At 43.8% G+C, this 19620-nt stretch overlaps 1 protein-coding gene across 6 annotated transcripts in view; it reads right to left on the bottom strand.

The window, feature by feature from the left end:
- Nucleotides 1-9957: 9957 nt before the first annotated feature.
- Nucleotides 9958-19620, bottom strand: part of SGMS1 (sphingomyelin synthase 1) — a 173799-nt gene continuing 164136 nt past the window's right edge. For 5 of the 6 annotated variants that reach the window (XM_031956970.1, XM_031956971.1, XM_031956969.1 and 2 more), the window contains 3 exons: nucleotides 14593-14746; nucleotides 11955-12121; nucleotides 9958-10745 (listed from right to left, as the gene is read on the bottom strand). In XM_031956970.1, coding sequence (XP_031812830.1) covers nucleotides 10566-10745; nucleotides 11955-12121; nucleotides 14593-14746 — 501 coding nt within the window. In that variant the 3' untranslated portion in view covers nucleotides 9958-10565. The remainder of the gene's footprint in view (nucleotides 10746-11954; nucleotides 12122-14592; nucleotides 14747-19620) is intronic. The other variant, XM_031956972.1, reaches the window with a different exon arrangement.

Genomic DNA, 19620 nt, shown 5'->3' on the forward strand with positions numbered 1-19620 from the left:
TCACAATAAAGCTATGTAAATCAATGATCTCCAAAAGGAGGGACTGCAACCTTGTGGGATCTGGTAGACTCCCAAGGGGTTAATGATTAGCCAAGGAGAGGAAAGATCTGTCCCATTCCCTCCTTTAATATACATTTTCCCCCTCCAAAAAAAAGTCACGCCTGTTTTTTATCATTAATCCACAACACTCCCTCATCCCTCACTCCTCACTCTACTTCCTCATCTCTGGTGAAAACGCTTAACTTCTCTTACCCCCTTTTGTAATAGATAACACCTTCTACTACCAGACTCTGATGGAAAATAAATAAGAATCACAACATCATTATGCAGAGACTAAGGACAGGGGTCATCATATACTCTGGAGAGATATCATTTCCTGCAGATCATGAAAAAATCATGTCAAGCCATAGTGGCAACTGGGTGGAGGCTGGATGGAAGATGGGAGACACTAGAAGCGAGGGAGATCCATTAAAAAGAAACTGGTGGTAATAAAAAGTGAGGACGACAGTGGAGAGACAGGGACAGATGCCCCAAAGTTATTGAGGTTCATTGCACTCCCCACTGAGCAAACCTCCATGTTTAATTTCCTTTTGAATCAGGTTTTATCTGAGGTTTTTCCTCTCCATTGACAAACCTGGATCTGGATCCTACCTCCATCACTTGGGCACATCTCTTAAGCTCAGTGGGACTCGGTTTCCTCATCTCTAAAATGAGAAGATTGAATTCAAGGATCTCTGAGTTGCTTCCTAGGACTCCATCTACTACTCCAGCAGGGGTAATACCAAAAAACAGCTGTCAAAATCTTGCTAGACAGGGGCAGAGAAACACCATTGTTTAGCTCTGTGAATCTTGCCTGACATGAAGATGGAGAATGAGCTTCAGGACCCGGCTTTCTCTCTTCTTCTTCCTCAAATTCCTTATAAATACTGGCGGATATTGATAAGATAGTGGAATTCTGGGAGGGCAGCTCTTATCTCTGATTATTCTAACCCAGGCCCAGACTCTGATAGAGAATTACATCGGGATAGGGAGCACAGCTGTACTGGACAGTTTCTCAAGTTTAGTCTATGAATGCTTTAAATTTAATAACTTTGGGGAGCAGCTGGCACAGAAAGTGGGCAATCTGCACTGCTTGGTATCAACAATTATCCTGGGAAAAGCTACTATAGGCAAGCTAAGAGATCCAGATTACTCAGTGGTCTACTGCAAAGAAAGTGATTAATTCTCCATGGATAAGTAGAAGAGAACTTGACTCCCTCTTCTTTGAATGGGAATCTCCCAAGATCAGGCTTGCACTAACAGCTCAAGTACATACTTGGCACTAACCCTGTCACTTTAATTCTATAAATAGAAATCCACACCTAAGTGCAAGTTCACAAGGAGAGTTTGGGTTACAGTACGAACACAAGTTGCTGACCAATAAGAAGTCCACCAAGAACAGTGCCGGTGGAGCCTCAATGGAGTGTTTATGGAAGGACATGGAAACAAACAATGGGTTAAAGTTTCAAAAGAGAAAAAAAATTAGGCTTGAAGTCAGGGGAAACTTTCAAACTAAGAATTATACAAAGATACAATGGGTTGGTTGCCTTGACAGATAGTGGATTCCCTTTAGTGACAGTGTTAAAGCCAAAGAAGACTACACATGAGACATGTTGGAAAGAGAACTCTTGTTCAGGTTTTGTTGGTTTGTTTTTTGATGCCTTTTTAAAATTTGGGTTTCATTTTGTTTTTTTGTTTTTAGTGTTCTATGGGAGGACAAGAGAAGGAGCAAGGATTGGACAGGACATTGCAGGGGTGGGGGTTGCAGGAAACAGGATAAAGATGCTCGATGACCCAACAAGATAATGTACATAGAGTACATTGCAAACCTTGAGATGATATATAAATGTCAGTTATTGCTATCATGATGATAATGCTACTGCTGACCATGGTACAAGAACATTGACCTTTTGCTTCTGCTTTTTCTATGAGAATGAACTTTAGACAGGAAGGACAGGACAGTACACAGGGAATGGATAGCCAAGATAAGTAAGAGATGAGCTAGGCTCAAGGGAAGGGGCACAGCTGAGCTGCATCCTTGGGAGATGATTGGGGGGCCACTGTCTATGTCCTGACCATCCTAATCTTTGAGAGATGCAGGAGATCCTAAGCTCTGCCAGGCCAGGAAAAGACAATCCCTATCTTTTGAGAGTCTGTGAGCTATAGGCTGGAAAGCCTGCCATCCAGTCCCTAGAAAGTTCCCTTAATAAGCCATCCTAGAACTATTTGTGGGCAAGCAGAAAGGAAACAGTGAGCCAAAAGGCCCAGAATGGTTTTATCAAGAAGAGGGTAACACTTACATTATTGACTAGGTGAGCAGGTTAATAAATAAGAGAGGTTCTATAGGTGGAACATCCTTGAGTTTTGGCAAATCCTTGAGTAATTTTGTGCCTGTGAATAATATGGAAAGATGGGGTCTAGGAGCAGTTTCAGTAAATGAATTTAGGTCTTGTTGAATGAATAAAACCAAAAAAAAAAAAAACAGTCACTCAGTGTCACCTTAAAGAAAGGTCTTTAATAGTGTACCCAAGGCTCTGAACCGGACTTTAAGTTATTCCATATGTTTTCCATGAGTTAGGCAAAGGAAAAGATGGCCTGCTTGCTGCTTTTGCAGATGTTACAAGGGATAGCTACAACATTGTATGACAAAACCCAGATCCACAAAGATCCTGACAAACTAGAACAGAACCAGATGAAATCAAATCAATCAGGTCAAATCCAAGATTCCAAATTCAGATTAAAAAAAAATAAAAGTCAATGTTGCAAAAGCCTAGAACTCCAACAGTTCCTTTGGAAAAGATGTGGGCCCGATAATTGTACAATTTGGTGGATTCAGATCTGGCCACATCAGCAAAAAGAAATTGTTAAGGCAAACCCAGCAGAAGCCAGTGGTGACATGATAGAAAAAAAACTAACCACTTAATACCCTCTTGGGCTTTGTACAAAAAGGCCTGATGCCCAGGACTCAGTGAGCCTGAATGTACTTTGCCCTAGTCAGGACACACATGAAAACTTGTGAAAGGGTGACCAGAGGACTTGGACATGCTAGTATAATTTTAACAATTGGCTCTCTGGTGGGGAGACTTTCTAAAGTCCAGACACTGAAAAGCAATCAACCAAATCCTGATTTATAGCATTTGCTGATTTCTAAAATGTAAATACACTGAAAATATGACAGTCAGCTGGGGTATAAGCAGGCTCCAGCACAACCCTACCAGAGGGTAGAGGACTTGAATAAAGGCTATTTTGCTTGGAAAAGAAGCTTCTCTCTGGGGTTAGCTGGAGAAAGATCATTATCTTCAAGACATTTATAAGATTCCCAAAGTGACCCAAGGTAGAAATTAGTAAATAGGTTTTGCTTTGGAATCAGTTGCCCAATACTCCCCATCCACAATCTCAGAAGGATCGAAATATTAGTTCTCTGTCAACAAGAAAATGGTTTTCTTGGTCCCTCAAACTGATTTAATTGGTGATTAAATTCAGAACATCTTGGGGACTTCCAGGTAGTTCCAACAACCCAACTATGCAGGAATCAAAACAGTTACAGATTTCTTTTTTTAATTAATGCTTTTTATTTTCAAAACAAAGGCATAATTTTCAAAATTCACTTGCAAAACCTTGTGTTTCAAATTTTTTCCATCCCCCCAAACAGGAAATAATCCAATATATGTTAAACATGTGCAATTTTTCTATACGTATTTCCACATTTATCATGGTGCACAAGAAAAATCAGATCAAAAAGAAAAAAAAAGAAAACAAAAAACAAAATGCAAACAACCAGAAAGAGTGAAAATATTTGCTGTGATCCACATTCAAGTCTCTGGATGCAGATTCCCATGCCCCCTTGTGTTGAAATGCCATTTCAGTTACAATGATTTAATTTGGGGGGATTTTTTGTTTGCAAATTCCCACTTTGAGCAAGTTAACAGTATATGGCTGTACGCGTCTGCTGAAGATGTTGACTTTTTCTTTTCTGGAAGCAGAAACATTTCCCTACATCCATTTTCTTCTTATAATGGGAACTTTTAGGACAAACATTGTTTATTGAGTCAACTTGAAGACGCTTGTGCTGACATTCAAGACCCTCCAAAGTGTGGTGCTGCTTGACTTTTCACAGAATCACACAGCTGGAAGTTTCAGTGGTCACTTAGCTTACTGTATGAAGGAACAAGAATTCTCTTTACATCCTGAGGCTGCCTCCCCACTAATATGCTGCTAGTCTCTTCTGCCCAATATTCCTAATTCAGCTTTCTGGGAACTTAGTCCCTCTTCTCCATGTCAGGTATCCAAGCAATAATAATAAAAATAATCTAACGTTATATAGTGCTTACTATGTGCCAGGCATTGTGCTAAGTGCTTATTATTATCTCATTTACTCCTTACCACATCCCTGAGAAAGGGGCTATTTTGATTCCCATTTTATAGATGAGGAAACTGAGGTAAACTTGCCCAGGATTACACTGCTAGTTTTGAGACTGGGTTTGAACTCAAGGTCCACCACTCCTTTTTTATTAAAGCGTTTTATTTTCAAAACATATGTATGGATAATTTTCAACATTCACCCTTGTAAAATCTTGTGTTCCAAATGTTTCCTTCCCTTCCCCAGATGGCAAGTAATCCAATATGTGTTAAACATTTACAATTTTTGTATACATATTTCCACAATTATCGTGCTGCACTAGAAAAATCAGATCAAAAGGGAAAAATATGAGAAAAAACAAAATATAAGCAAACAACAAAGAGTAAGAATGTTATGCTGTGATCCACTCTCAGTTCCCACAGTCCTCTCTCTGGGTGAAGATGGCTCTCTCTATCACAAGGCCATTGGAACTGGCCTCAATCATCTCATTTTGAAGAGAGTCATGTCCACCAGAATTGATATAATTTTGCTGTTGCCGTGTACAATGATCTCCTGGTCCTGCTCATTTCACTCAGCATCAGTTCCTGTCAGTCTTTTCAGGCCTCTCTGAAATCATCCTGCTGGTCATTCCTTACAGAAAAATAATATTCCATATCATTCATATACCACAACTTATCAACCATTCCCCAGCTGATGGGCATCCACTCAGTTTCCAGTTTTGCCACTACCAACAGGGCTGCCACAAACATTTTTGCACATGTGGGTCTCTTTCCCTCCTTTAAGATCTCTCTGAGATATAAGCCCAGTTGTAACACTGCTGGATCAAAGAATATGCAACTTGATAACCCTTTGGGCATAGTTCCAAATTGCTCTCCAGAATGGTTGAATCTGTTCACAATTCCACCAACAATGTATCAGTGTCCCAGTTTTCCCACATCCCCTCCAACATTCATCATTATCTTTTCCTGTCATCTTAGCCAATCGGAGAGGTATGTGGTGGTGGATGAAGGAACCTCAAGAGTTGTCTTGATTTGCGTTTCTCTGATCAACAGAGCATTTTTTCATATGACTAGAAATGGTTTTCAATTTCTTCATCTGAAAATCGTTCATATCTTTTGACCATTTATCAATTGGAAAATGGCTTGAATTCTTATGAATTTGAATCAATTCTCTACATATTTTAGAGATGAGGCCTTCATCAGAACCCTTGAATGTAAAATGTTTTCCAAGTTTATTGCTTCCCTTCTAATCTTGTCTGCATTAGTTTTGTTTGTACAAAACCTTTTTAACTTAATAATCAAAATTATCCATTTTATGATCAATAATGTACTCGTCTTCTTCGGCCACAAATTCCTTCCTTCTCCACAGATCTGAGAGGTAAACTATCCTGTGTTCTTCTAATTTGCTTCTAATATCACTCTTTATGTTTAAATCACAAGTTCATTTCCACCTCTTCTTGCTATAGGTGTTAGGTGTGGGTCAGTAAAGTCCACCACTCTTATCCACTGCAAATCTAGCTACTTTGAGCACCTGAAGACAAGACTGAAATGACCACAGCACACTTGGCACTGAGAGGTAAAATCCCCCCGCAGTTATGGTGAGCAGGAAGAGTGCATGTTCGCAGGTAGGGCCCAAAGGCAGCATCTGGGAAGCAGTTGAACTCAAGTTCTTCATTTCTCAGTATTAAATAATTAATTTAAAAGGATATAAGGCATCAAAAGGGGACGAGGCACAACCAGGGGAATATCAGCTTCCCATAAGTCTTTGAGGCTGACTTTCATCATCCCCATTTTACAGATGAGGGAAAAACTGGTAAGATCAGACAATTTCCTCAAATCATACAGTCTACAAATCGAGGAGCATTTACTGAACACTTGCTATGGGCCAGGGAGAAGGATACCACAGCTCTCTCCAGCCAGAGTACCAGCAGCAAAGCTAAGATACCTCAGTCAAAAGTCACCCCCAAAACTATGAGACACATGGATAGCAGCGTGAATAACTACACATGATCCAATTGTCCCCCATACCTGGAATGCCCTGGTTGTCTCCTCCCTTCCTATTTTCCATGGCTTCCTTTAAGACTCAGCTCAAATCCTCCCTGATAGAAGGGCTTTCTCACTCCACTGTCTCCCAATTGAGATTCTCTCTCATCTGCCTTGTAGATCATCTTGGATGAACCTAGTCACTCCCAATCAAATGGCATTTCCTTGAGGGTCCGGACCATATTTTTGCCATTTGAGTTTTCCCAGAGCTCAGTGCAGGGCCAGACGTTTCAATATGGGATAAATGCTTGTTGGCTGACACACTATTTCACTTTGAATGAGCATTTCCTGTCTAAGATGGCAGATTTTGAGTTGGGAGGGACTTGAGGAAATGCTAGCCAAGGCAGAGCCAGAAGCCCAACCCAAGCCATCAGATCCCAAATTCGACCTTCTCCTTTTTCCTCCTACTCCTTGGGTTCTCAACGCTTAAAATTAAAGAGATGTTTATTGTCACATACTCAGCAGCACGGCTTCCTCTCCATCTCCAATCAGTGCTCACCTGCACGGAAAGCTCTGTTGGGTTCAAAAGTAAAGCATCAATGAATGAAGTTCTTTGCTGATGAAATGGGACTCTGTACCAGAGTTAGGTGCTCCTAGAGGCTAAAACCAAATTTGGGACAGCCAAGGCATTATTTTTTTTCCCCTGAGGCAACTGAGGTTAAGTGACTTGCCCAGGGTCACACAGCTAGGAAGCGTTGTGTCTGAGGCTGCATTTGACAGACTCCAGAGCCTGTCACTGTTCTACCTACCGGGCCATTTAACTGCTCCCGAGTCATTCTGCCTTCAGAATCTATCAATAGTCCTCTTAAGTCCCTTTTTGACCCTGAAATGGAGTCAAGTAGAAACCCGAGTTCAAATTCTGCTTCTTCATTCACCAGATGTGACCCTAACCAAGCCAGTTCACTTCTCTGAGCTAGTTTCCTCCCATGAAAAAGGAAGAATCATAATCATTGCACCATTAATCAGGAAACATTAAAAAAAATAAAGTACCAGTTGTGTAACCAGAACCAGTCAAGGTGATGGGGAATAGAAGTGCAAAGAACAAAATAATCTCTATTAGCAAAGAGCTCACGTTCTACTAGCAAAGGCCTTTGGGAATCCCAAATCATTATAGAAAGAGGCTGTATGCTCTTTCTGCTTTCCCTACTAGTCCCTTTTCTAAATGTCTATTTCCTTGCCTTCCAAAGCTCCATTTGTCAGGTCTCCCACATTAGTGGCTTAAAGCTAAAGCTGTTCGGCCAATTATTAGAAAAACTAAATTGTTCCTAACATCAAGCGCTTTCCTCCAAATTGCAAATCCATGCAGAAAGTTAGTTACACATGACAGAGGACCATGAGCAGTGGCCTTGGTTTAGCGTATTGGTTATTAGCATTTTTGGAGATTCACAAAATCACCCATTAGCAGGAGGTTATGGGGGACAGAAAAACAACAGATAATCTCATTTGAAAAACAAAAATAGAACAAAGCAGATAGATCCCTGGATGAGGAGTGCACCTCCCCTCCCTGCCCCAGCAGCTCTATTTCCTTACCTCTGTGTAGCATCAAGCATCAAGGACTTCACCGACCTGGGGACTCGGAGCTTCCAAGACTCAGATGAGTCAATGAACTTTCTTCCAGTTTATCATCAGCCCCACTTATCCTTAAAGTTCAGCAAGACAACCAGAGTACATCTGTGGCCAGAGACTTCAAGAACCCAGTGGTACTTCTATACCTCAGTAAGTCATCCAACTTAGACCTGAGCAGACCCGTTACTTTTTCATTTCAAACTAAACCCATGATAGAGTCGGGACCCTAACCCTAACCCTAAATGCCTCCCGACTCTAACCCTAACCCTAAATTCGCCTCCCGACTCCCTGCCTCCCGACTCCCGCCTCCCGACTCTAACCCTAACCCTAAATGCATTTTATTAATGTAAGACATTGCTAAAGAAACCCCCTCCACTGTGCAAATGGGCAATTTCTTTGCAATTCATTCATAGTCAGTGCAGTTCATTCAGTGCTTAGAGACTTGCCAGGTTCAGAAGGTACCACACTTGAACCCAGAACTTCTGGACAATGAGACTAGCTGGATACCTACTTATTCAATGACATCTTTATATATAAAAGTAGGTTTGAAACCACAGCCACTTACCTGAAGTACCAGCTCTTTAATTTCAACACCCAATCCACCCTTCTCTCATTTAAAAAAATAAATAAATAAACATTGAAATTCTTAAGATCATACAACAGATGTTACATCATTTAGCCCAAACTCATCATTTTTTCAGAAAAAGAAACTGAGGCAAAAGAGATTAAGTGATTTGGCCATTGCCACACCGAGTCGAAATCTGAACTCGGACTCCAAGTTCGGTAATTTTTCCACTGTGGCACACCAACGGTTCCAGATGGTTACTGTCAGCCCACCTCAGTGGAGAGGTGGCGGAAACGTGAGCAATGTCCCAAGTGCTTTTCCACTTCGTCACTGTACCAAGTTGGCTTTTCTAACCATTTTGTTTTCCATGGCTGTAAAAAGAAGCAGTAGAAATAACTAGAAAATAGTTTCTTTTTAAAAAATCGAAAGCCAAGTTTCCAAAGGTACATTCGAAGCCAGAGCAGCAGCAGCGCTCCGTCACAAGGTGCTTTCCCACTGCCAGACAAAACTTTCAGAAATGAAACAAATCAGATGGGTTTTTTTAAAAGCCTTTATTTCCTTCACCATTATTGTTTTACAATACAAATATCACCTTGTGAATACACAAAAAAACCCTACAGAAGATAATTCTGCTGCACGTAAAATACAGAATGGATATATAGACTTCTTCATTCTTAAAAAACTAGTTTGTTCTGCACGTTGGCAAGGATAAGATAGAATACCTCCCCACACCAGCGAATGGCTGGAGGGAGACGCGGAGTCACATGCAGTTTCTGCACAAATGTATTGTAAAGAAATCCACCTCTCTCTCTCTCTCTGTCATTGTCATCGTTGTTATTTGGCCAACCGCATGGTCAGGAGGAGGGCATACTGATTTGCAGTGTTCAAGTTTTCGATCGAGATCGTTTGCAACCCCTTCCTAGAAAAAGGGAATGGATTCATGGCTGTTCTTACAGCCTCTTTGAAATCCAGCTACCAACAAATTCAAGGGAGATCTGTTCCTGTCGCCTGGTCACGAGGGGCGAACAGGCTCTGACACGAGAATGTGTCCTTTCCCTAATCTTCGATTCATAGCAATTTTGACACCAGGAGACGACTTTGATTCATTTTAGCTAGAGATGCAAAACTGAGTCATGTATACGTATCATCGTGGCTTTGTGGAATACTTTTATTTCAAATAAAAACATTTAAGATCGCCTACTGACCATACAATCAAGACAAGAAAGGCACTAGAAACATGGACAAATCTTTCTGCCAAGAAGCACTTTTAAGTATTCACTCTCCTCTCTCTGACATGTAAAAATCTTTAAATTTAGATTTCATAGTCATCTTGAAAAATAAAGTTAGGAAATACTTAGAAAATCACTTTACAACAGAATCTGTGGTTTTATTTTTTTTTTTTGCACTTTTTTTTTTGACACCATCACTGCTGATTTTTACAAAATCAAAAGTTACCAAACTTTTCCGCATCTACCTTTTTTTTTTTCCACTTGACTATCAGCGCAACAGGTAGAAAGAGCTCTGAATGGAATTCCGTTCAGGTGCTTAGAAACCTTCATATAGACGTTTGCTAGAAAATGGCTTACAGCCCAATCTTTGGGGCAAAGAGATATGAAAAGTATGTTTTCCCAAGAAAATAATACGCTTTATTTCCAGGCGGGGCTGGAAAGACCAGAACTGAGGATATAAAAGCTTATGTTTATGCTGCCGCATCATATACAAAGGAGCATGGTCATGGGTTATGTAAATCCCCAACCTATCCACAAGAAATGCATACAGTGCATGATAAGTTAAGTTCTCTTTATTGTTGTCCAACGCAGGTCCTTTGGAGAGAAAAAAAAAAGATCACAGTGCTGACCAGGTAACTCACTAGGTTAAGTCAAGGTAACTGTTGAAAGATCAAAGGATTAGGGAGGCTTGATTTTATGGCGATTTCTCTCATGGAGACTTCAGTACTTTGGACAGCTCCTCTTCCCCCAACTTTGCACAGTTGTTATGTGTTATTCACCAAGCGACTGTATTTCACTTGTCTACTGAGGTGGACCACCGGCCAGGGGAAAGGCCAGTGATAAGATCGAGGTACAATCCCTTGGACATTCTTTTCAAAGTACTGGAAGGGCTTATACCACCATACTCTCGCCAGGAGGTTCATTTGGGAAGCTTCTTTTAGCACCTGAAATGACAAAGGAAGGGATCAGGTCTAGAAAGGCAATCCAGCCATCTGTAGTTTCACTCTGCTCTTAACTACAAGACCCTATCCCAGAAAGCCATATGCCCAGAACCGATCTACGACAAGGAGCAACCCAAGGAGCTAAAGGAAGTTCCAATAATTCTTCCAGTGATTGGATAGAAATGTCACACCCTCTAGGTAATAATGCTTTCCTCAAAGCTGAAAAAGGCTGTCTCTAAAGAGAGGATCAGTTAAGGAAATAGTCTCAAAAATCCATTTTCACTTTCTCTTCTTCTCTCTCTTTCTTTGTAACTTAATTTTTCTTGATGGTTTTTATTTTCCTTAGAGTGAAGGCTCTATTTTCTTTCACAACTTGATTTTTATGGAAATGTTTTGCTTATCTTCACATTGATTACTTAATCGTGGGTAAGGATAAGGGAGAGAATCTAGAACTCAACAATTTTAAAAAACATATATTAAAAAAATTTGTTTTCAATGTAACTGGGGGAAAATATTAAATAAACAAAATTTTTAATATCCATTTCCATAGATAAGGGGGCATAAGATGTGCCTTTCGGAAGGCAAGTGATTTCTTATTTCAGGCCACATTTTTAAAGATTCCCCCAGAAAAACAAACAAACCAAAATACAATGAGCTTTTGGGTGATCCCTACCTTGAGACAAGGTATTCTACCCTGAAGAAACAACCACAAGTGACTCATCAGAGCCAGGAGAGGATGTCTAGCTCCAATTTCTTCATATCATAGTTCATATAAGTCTAGCTTCTGAGCTAGAAGCAATCCACCACCAAATAACGTCATTTACTCTACTTCTCTTATTTAACAAACATGGAAAAAGCCATCATAGGAACAGAAAGGCTTATCCAAAGACCCATCTAGGGCCAGAGAGGAAATAGGAAACTAAGTCATCTGTCTCTAATGCCAGCACTCTTTCCACTAAGCCATTGGAGAAGATTGGGGGCCAGATGGGAGGAAAGATTTGCAGGGGGCCAGATAGCTAATAATGAGCTAAGCTGAGTCTTGAATTCAAATCTCTTAAATGAGACCAATGTTCTTTCTACCGTGCTATATGTCTCCTGTTTCTTTGTGATTCTCTTGTGAAGGAAATTTGCTCCTGGCTTTAAGAACCCCAAGAGTCACTAAACCAAGAGCAGAAGAATCTAAAATTAAACCCCAGGTGAATTATGACTTACTTGCTGATTAGCCATTGTATGATACCACCAGAAAAGTCTGGTAGTGATGTAGTAAGCCACCACGACATCCACAGTGTAGTGTTCATGAGCCAAGAGAATACAGAAGACCCCGGAGAAGCTAAGAATCCAGCAGAGCCAATGGTACCACCAGAGTCGCCGAGGGGAATCTGGAAAGGACAAAAAGCCTCCATGGTCACACGCTCCCACCACATCATGACAGTCGCGTCTGTTCCCAACTGTAACCCCAGAACCCAAATTCACTGACCACGCCTTCCTTCTGGGTCAGCTCAGAACAAAAGGAGCTGGTTCATTGGGACCTTAGGACTATAGATTTATAGCTGGAAGGGAGGTCACTCCATCTAAAACCCATCCACCACTGAGACACCAAAGTAAATCATGCTTTTTAAAAAATAAAAGAAATACATGTCTCATCATCCTAGTACTTAAAGTGCCCGACATAATAGGGGCTTAATAAATGTTGGTTGATTGATATGTCATAGATTTGAGTAAATTCAGAGAAGAAAAGGGAACATTGTCCTTACTAGGGTTTCAAACCTAGTCTCTCATTTTTCCATGCTGCACATTCAGGTTAGACACTATAATTAGTCTTTAAGTAATTGTCTGGGTTTGATTAAATGAGGAGAGTTGCTGCCGTGACTCCATTTAGCTTCTACCACAAGCATTAATTTTCCTCATATCCCAGTAACTGGAGTCTCTAACTACACTTTGGAGCCAATGTTCTGTACGTAGACATTGACAGTCATTGCTCTGGACACGGGATCTGAGGCAGAAGGTGACACAGAGCAGGTATCTCTCTTCTGCTCTGTCACCAAAGAGTGCAGAGAGAGAAACTCATCAAGTGCCTCTTTCTCGTCCTCCAACTTTCCTTGTGTGTAGAGGACAACCCCGGCCCTCAAGAGCCCAGGTTGCACCTTGGGAAATATCCTGACTCTCCTTCTCCTGCTATGCTCACAGCCCATCAACCCTCAGGTCAACCTCAACATCTTCTGCATTTTTCCTTTGCTCTCTTTCTGGCAACAGCAGCTCCTATTCAGGCCTTGCAGCCTGCATCCTCCACATGTACCATGAAGGGGTCAAAGGTCTGATGACTTGTGGGTCTCTTCTAGATCTAAATCTACATTCCAATAAATCGAGGAAGTATGAATATTATGTGCAAAGCACTGTGTGAATGCTGCCATTTTACAGATGAGGAAATACCGAGGTTATTGCAAAAGTCCCCAAACTTGTCTCTGAATTGAGCCTCCTGTTCCTTCTTTAATTCACAAGTTTGGTAAATCGGATACTCCTAAAGCACGCTGGACCACTTCACAAATCGGCTCAAAAAGCTTTGTGTGCAGACTTGACTTTTATGGAAATGTTTTGTGTAACTTCACATGCGGTTTCTTAATTGGGGGTGGGGAGAACTCAAAAATCTTAAAAACAAATGTTAAAAAAATTGTTTTGAATGTAACTGGAGAAAACTAGTAAGCAAATAAATAAACAAATGAGCAAACAAACAAATAAAAAGGGAGAAGCTTTGTGTGCCAAAATGTTTTACATAACTTCACACGAAGGCTTCTTAATTGTAGATGGGGATAAGGCAGAGCACGCAGAACTCAAAAATTTTAAAAACAAATGTTAAAAAAATTGTTTTGAATGTAACTGGGGGAAACTACTAAATAAACAAACAAGTAAACAAACATAAATAAAAAATGGAGAAGCTTTGTATGCTCCGAATGGCTCTAGGATACAATAAGAACTGTTCTCTTTGGCATTTAAAGGCCTAAAACATATTTACATGCTCATCACTCTCCCATGTTCTCCAGGCTCAAGGCCATCAGGCTGATTTCAATGCCCAAGGGGTCTAAAGCAGCCCAGCCTAACACTGTCCCTTGGCACCTGGAAAGAACGACCCTGATCACCTTCACACTCCACTCACAATTAGCCTTTACTGTGCTGGTTGAAAGGTAATTCAATTCAACAGAGATTATGCATCTTAAGGACACAGCCTGTCTTCCAGGTCTACAACAAGCATTGGGCAAATCAAGAGTGTTGTCAGTGCAGCCAGAGTCAGGTTCTGGCCAGTACAGCCCCCAAGAGCAAAGCCTAATCCTGAGTGAAGGACAATCAGGGCCATTCCTTCCCCACCCTCCAGGCTGCCTTCTCCCTGTGGCTCTCCTCTTCCTCCGTTTCAACCACAAAGGGGGCTGATGTTGGGCTTGAAGTTCTCTCTCTACATCTCCCATGGCAGTAGCCACCAGCAATAAATAGTTTTATCCATTTTTACCATGTATAATATATACTGGATTACTTGCCATCTAGGGGAAGGGGTGGAGGGGAAATTGGAACACAAGGTTTTGCAAGGGTCAGTGTTGAAATACTTTCCTTGCGTATGCTTTGAAAATAAAAAGCTTCCACAAAAAAATTAGTTTTGTTGTCAGCTTACCCCATCTATTCCTACCCCATCCCATGCCGTAAAGAGGAGGGCACTCGGGAAAATAAACCTTCAATGGGAAAGTGAGCATGGGGCAATCACCACACAGCAAGGGAGCTAGATCTTCCCCAAGCTCTCGGGAATATTTCCCAGGGACACCCTCCAAAAGGCCCCAAATGGAAAGAAAAGGAGCTGTGGACTTACACTCTTTGATAAATAAGTAAGTCAAGGTTAACATGACTGTATGCCCACTGTAGAGATAGTCTCCACACATATTGTGGGAGCCTGTGATGGACAGGCCGCCCCCAGCTAGCATCTTCATGATCCTCCGTAGATGAGCTTCCCAGTCTCCAAAAAGCTGCAGAAAAAGAGAAACAAGGAGCATTGGTTCGTGTTAGTCGGTCTACGTTTGTTTTCTTCCACTCAAAAAAGAAAAAATACAGTTACTAGAGGGAAAACACAGGGTGCTTGACTCCGATATATAGCCATCAATCAACAAGCATTAATTAAAGGCCAACTATGTGCCAGACATAGGGAGTATAAAGGCAAAAATGAGACAGTCCCTTCTCTCAATGGGCTTCCCTTATAGGAAGGGGAAAACAAGCACACAAATCAGCACGTACAAAACAAATCTGTATAGGCTTCTGTTACACAAATCAACATTTATGAGAATATATAAAACAAAGATGAGGTAATTTGGGGTAGAAAGGTAGGAGTTGGAAGGAGAAGATGGCACTTGAGCTGAGATTCAAAAAACAAAAAGCAGCAGGATTCAGAGACTACCTTTTCACCCCAACCCCATTTTTCTGTTACACAGATGTGTCTGCTCACGTCTCCATGCCCAGAACCACCCTCCCTCAGCCTCCTCCCTTGCTAATATTTACACATTACAACCGCAGGGTTCGGTTGCTCTGTTGGCCGGTTTTGGTGAACTGCTTTTTCCGTCCCGCTTTCTTTGTGATTCTTTCTTACAAGGGAGGGCTTAAGTAAGAAGAGTGAGAGGGAGAGAGATACTGGGAAATAAAAGTCACGTAGGGGCAAAGATGTCAGCAAAATTTAAAAAAAAAAAAATTTCAAGCAAGAAACATTGGGAGAAAATCCTAGGCTTTGGTCACATGGCAGGACTGATAAAGCCAGAGCAAATGAGATCCTTAATTGAAGCCGCTTCTCACACACAACATGCCATCTCCCGCCTCCATGCCTTTGCCCTGGATGTTCACACTACCCATTTAAGACTTAAACCAATTCTCGTCTTTTATAGATGTTCCACTGCACCCTAATACCCAGCCCTGCCAGTCTGGTTCCTCCACAGGATAATCATCCAAGCCTGGCAGTCTGCACACAATAGGTCCTTCATGGCCTCCATTCAGCGAATCATTTCTTCTTCCACATAGTGGCTGTCAAAGGCTTTCTGTCCTCCGGAGGCAGAACAAAACTAGTCCTCTCAAAGGTTGCATAAGCTTCTCAAGCACTTTAAGTCCTTCTAGTCAATGTTTACACAGTTGCGTCACCCAGAAGGCCAGTGTGTATTTTTTCTGCCACTTTGGGAAAAGAAAACTGAGATCATGAGATTCTGGGCTAGAAGGGACGGCAGAGATCACAGGCTCATATTCTAAGCCTCTTATTTAACAGGTGAAGAAATCAAGGTGCATGGAAGGAAAATGACTGCTCCAAAATCATCAAGGTTCTGGATTCAAATCCTACATCTGACACTTTCTATCAGCACCACTTTCAGAATGTAAATGAATATCCCTGACTCCTAGAATGACTCTGAGACCTCTTCTAGATCCTTATCTTATTGACCTTTGGGAGCCTGTTTCTTTATCTGTAAAATCAGGGGCTGGAATTAGAACAAAAGTCCTTTCCAGATCTTGAATGACAGTTCTAGGAATCCTTTAATCTGACAATCTCCTCAGTCAACCAGCATTTATCAAGCACTTTCAACCACCATTTATTAGGCACTTAATATATGCTAAGCACTGTGTGAAGCAAAGGGGATACAAAATAAAAAACAAAATCTTAAAAGTTCTTGCCCTAAAAGAGCTACATTGCAAGGGATGGCGCAGAAAGAATTTGCATGAAATAAACTCTAGTTCATCCTGAGAGGGAGAATGCCAGAGTAGGCCCTGGCAAGCAACCATTATTGTTATAATGCCTCTGTTTGCCTCAGTTTCCTCATCTGTAAAGTGGGGGTAATAACAGCACCAACTGTGAGCCCCTCTCTGTAAAGCACTCCAGCCCAGAGCCATGCTAAGTGCTACGTCAATGTTAGCTATGATCGATCTTATTTGCAGGATGTCAAGAGTCTTTTAAAATACATAAAACTCAGGTAGATTCACAATGAAGGAGTGGCCAGGGAGCCATGGTTGCTGGAACCCCAAGGGGGGAAGGGAGAGAGCCAGGTGGAATCTGGGGGGAAGGAAGATCCAGACTGAAGATTCACAGTGTAATGTCACAGGTCATGGGGAGCCCCAGAAGGCGACCCAAAGGCTTCTGGGAGTGCTCCCCTGCATGGCTGGCAGGTGCAAAGGCTTCTGGGAGGGCTCCCTGCATGGCTGGCAGGCACAAAGGCTTCCCCAGTCTGGGACCGTCTCCACAGCCACTCAGTGAGCCCAGGACCTGACTCAGTCTTTCTCTTCTCCCCAGCTCCTGCTACTGAATACTCCCTCAAATAGCCTCCCTCCCGATTACTCAGTGTGCGCTCCCGTATTCCTCCACAGCCCAGGCTCCCCGCGGACGTTCCCACGCTCTAACCTGGCTGACCCAATCACAAGCATTCACTCCTCCCTCTCCTTCCTTGGCCGTCACAACGACCTCCCGTCCCTCCATTTTTCCAAGCTCTTTGTCCCTCCTTAAGCCTCCCCCAGCCTCCCTCCCCCTGCCCCCAGCTGAGGCCATTCCCAGAGAGCTTCCTCATCTCCCCGGCCCCCGGCTCCCTCAGGGCATCACCCACATCTCCCCCCCTTCTGTGGACAAGCCCTTGGGGTCATTGGGAGTCCGGCGTGTCCCCTTCTCTTCATGATTCTCTGCTTCTAAGTCACAAAGACAACAGTTCCGGCCACACGGGCCCCGGGGAGATATGGAGCGGCCACAAGAGACGAGTAAAAGTGCGCAGGAGCAGGAGTGAAGAACCACTTTCCCGCAGGAGCAGGGCCAGGGGAGGGAGAGATCCAAGAACGCCCAGGCCCCAGGCCTGCAGCAAGATGGTGGCCCCTGGTCCGGCCGGCCGCGGCTCCCTCGTCACCCCCGCCTCCCCATGGCTCCGAAACAATGGCGGCAAAGCACGATCAGGAAGGTTCTTCCAGCTATGGCCTCCCTCCCACCTGGGAGGTTCTACCGTTACTGCCACATTGGGTCAGGCCCCGCGCATCCTGAAGAGTTCATATACAAGTGGGCAACAAGCCCAAGGAGAACAGAGACCTAACGTCTACCAAGGGGGGGAGAATCCCGCTGGCCCCGCCCCAGGCAAGAAGCTCACTCGTGAGCCGGAGACCATTCAAACATGGGCAGCCAAGTAGAAAGGGCACGGGGCTCACACCTGGCATGAAGATGCTCAAAGAGCTGGGGGGGGGGGGTTACCTAGTGGTCTTCTGGCATGTGTGAGGAAGAACATCCTAATGAGAATAATCCACAAGGAGGGGGGCCCCTTGGGAAGCAGCAGGACCCTCTGCCCCCTCAAGCAGCGGGACCACCATCCCCCACCCCAGCCCGGGGGAAGCAGCGGGACCACCATCCCCTACCCCGAGGCTAGGGGCAGCAGTGGGACCTCCTCCCCAACTCTTTCAACAAAGAGAAACTGGTTTGTTCAAGCACCGTTTGGCCCAAAAGGCCATAGTGCATCTCAGCGACACCCCAAACGTGGACAATGCATTTCCCAGATACAACAGGGATCTCTCAGGGATGGGTGGGGGAGGCAGAGGGGCTTTCGTGCTCCCTTCTTCTTTAGCAGAGAAGGAGCGAGGAGGAGGCACTTAGTGAACACTTTCCATTGATCCAAAATCGAATCAATGATTCCCCTGCTTTGGCTAAGAGTGGGCGAATCACAATAGTTGAGAATTGTGTTGCTGTTTGTCCTTCTGGACAAGGCCCACCAGGGAGGGGCTGCCATGGCGGGTTAGGGGGCTGGGCAAGGGCCCCTGCCTCACCTTCCCCTCCAGGGGCCCCACGTAGATCAGGCTGGCTGGAACTGGCACCAAATGGGTTTCCAGTAGGTCTCCAGCTCCAGAGCTCTTCCCCCTTCGCCACGCTGCCTCTCAAAGGAAGGACTTTAACTTTTTCAGTCCAATGTGTCTATTAAGCACCTTCAATGAGCCAAGCACTGAACTGGGTGCTGGGGTCACAAAAACAAAGCGGGGAAAATAGATCTTCCTTTTAAGTTACCGGCGGACAGGCCAATGGCACGGGGCGAGAAGGGCCAGAGGCGGTGTCGGGACGTCTTCAGTGTCTCTGAACGAGATCTGATTTCACAGATAAAAGGGCCTTTGGCTGCCACAGCCCACAGCATCCTCCCTCGGTTACTTCTGGCAGGGACAGCGATCTGGGACACCACAAGTGCCCGGTGACTTGGTCACCTTTTGGACCCAAGCTTCCCATTCCCCCAGTGCTAGGTCTCCAGGCTCCCCTGTGCCAGGCTCTACACATTATTCCTGTACAACAGGATGCTCCCTCAGCCGCCCGTAATGGCTGCTGTCCAACCACGGCTGCCGGCCCTTCCATCTAAGCCCAACTATACTGCCTATACTGCAGGGACCTCTGCCCGGGGGACGGCTTACAGGGCCACGGAAACTCTGGGTCACTCTGAAATTCAAGAGAAACGAGGTCCTGGAAACATGAGCTCCAACAGATGGCCACGGCACTTGGCTAAATTTTCCTGCTGCAGCTAATCTCCTGCTCTCTATAAAGGGTTTGGATGCTCCGGTAACCATAGGAACCAGAATACACTGAGTAACACATCCCACTTGGAGGCCCAGTCACTGCGGGATTAGCTCATCCTTCCAAAGCCGCGCTCCCTGGGACGTGTCTTCTACAGAATTAAAAATCCGAAGCAGGCAGAACGGCCCTGCTCCCCGCTGGGGCTCCACAGTGGGCCCTACTCTCTGCCAGGGCTCCATGGCGGGCCCTACTCTCTGCCAGGTGGGCCCTCCCTCTCCACCAGGGCTCTGCGGTGGGCTCTTGTCTGCCCTGTGCAGGGCTCTGTGGCAAGCCTCCCTCTGAAGGGCCCAGATGCTCCAG

The sequence above is a fragment of the Sarcophilus harrisii genome, chromosome 2, assembly GCF_902635505.1.
Source record: "Sarcophilus harrisii chromosome 2, mSarHar1.11, whole genome shotgun sequence".
NCBI classification, from domain to species: Eukaryota; Metazoa; Chordata; class Mammalia; order Dasyuromorphia; family Dasyuridae; genus Sarcophilus; species Sarcophilus harrisii.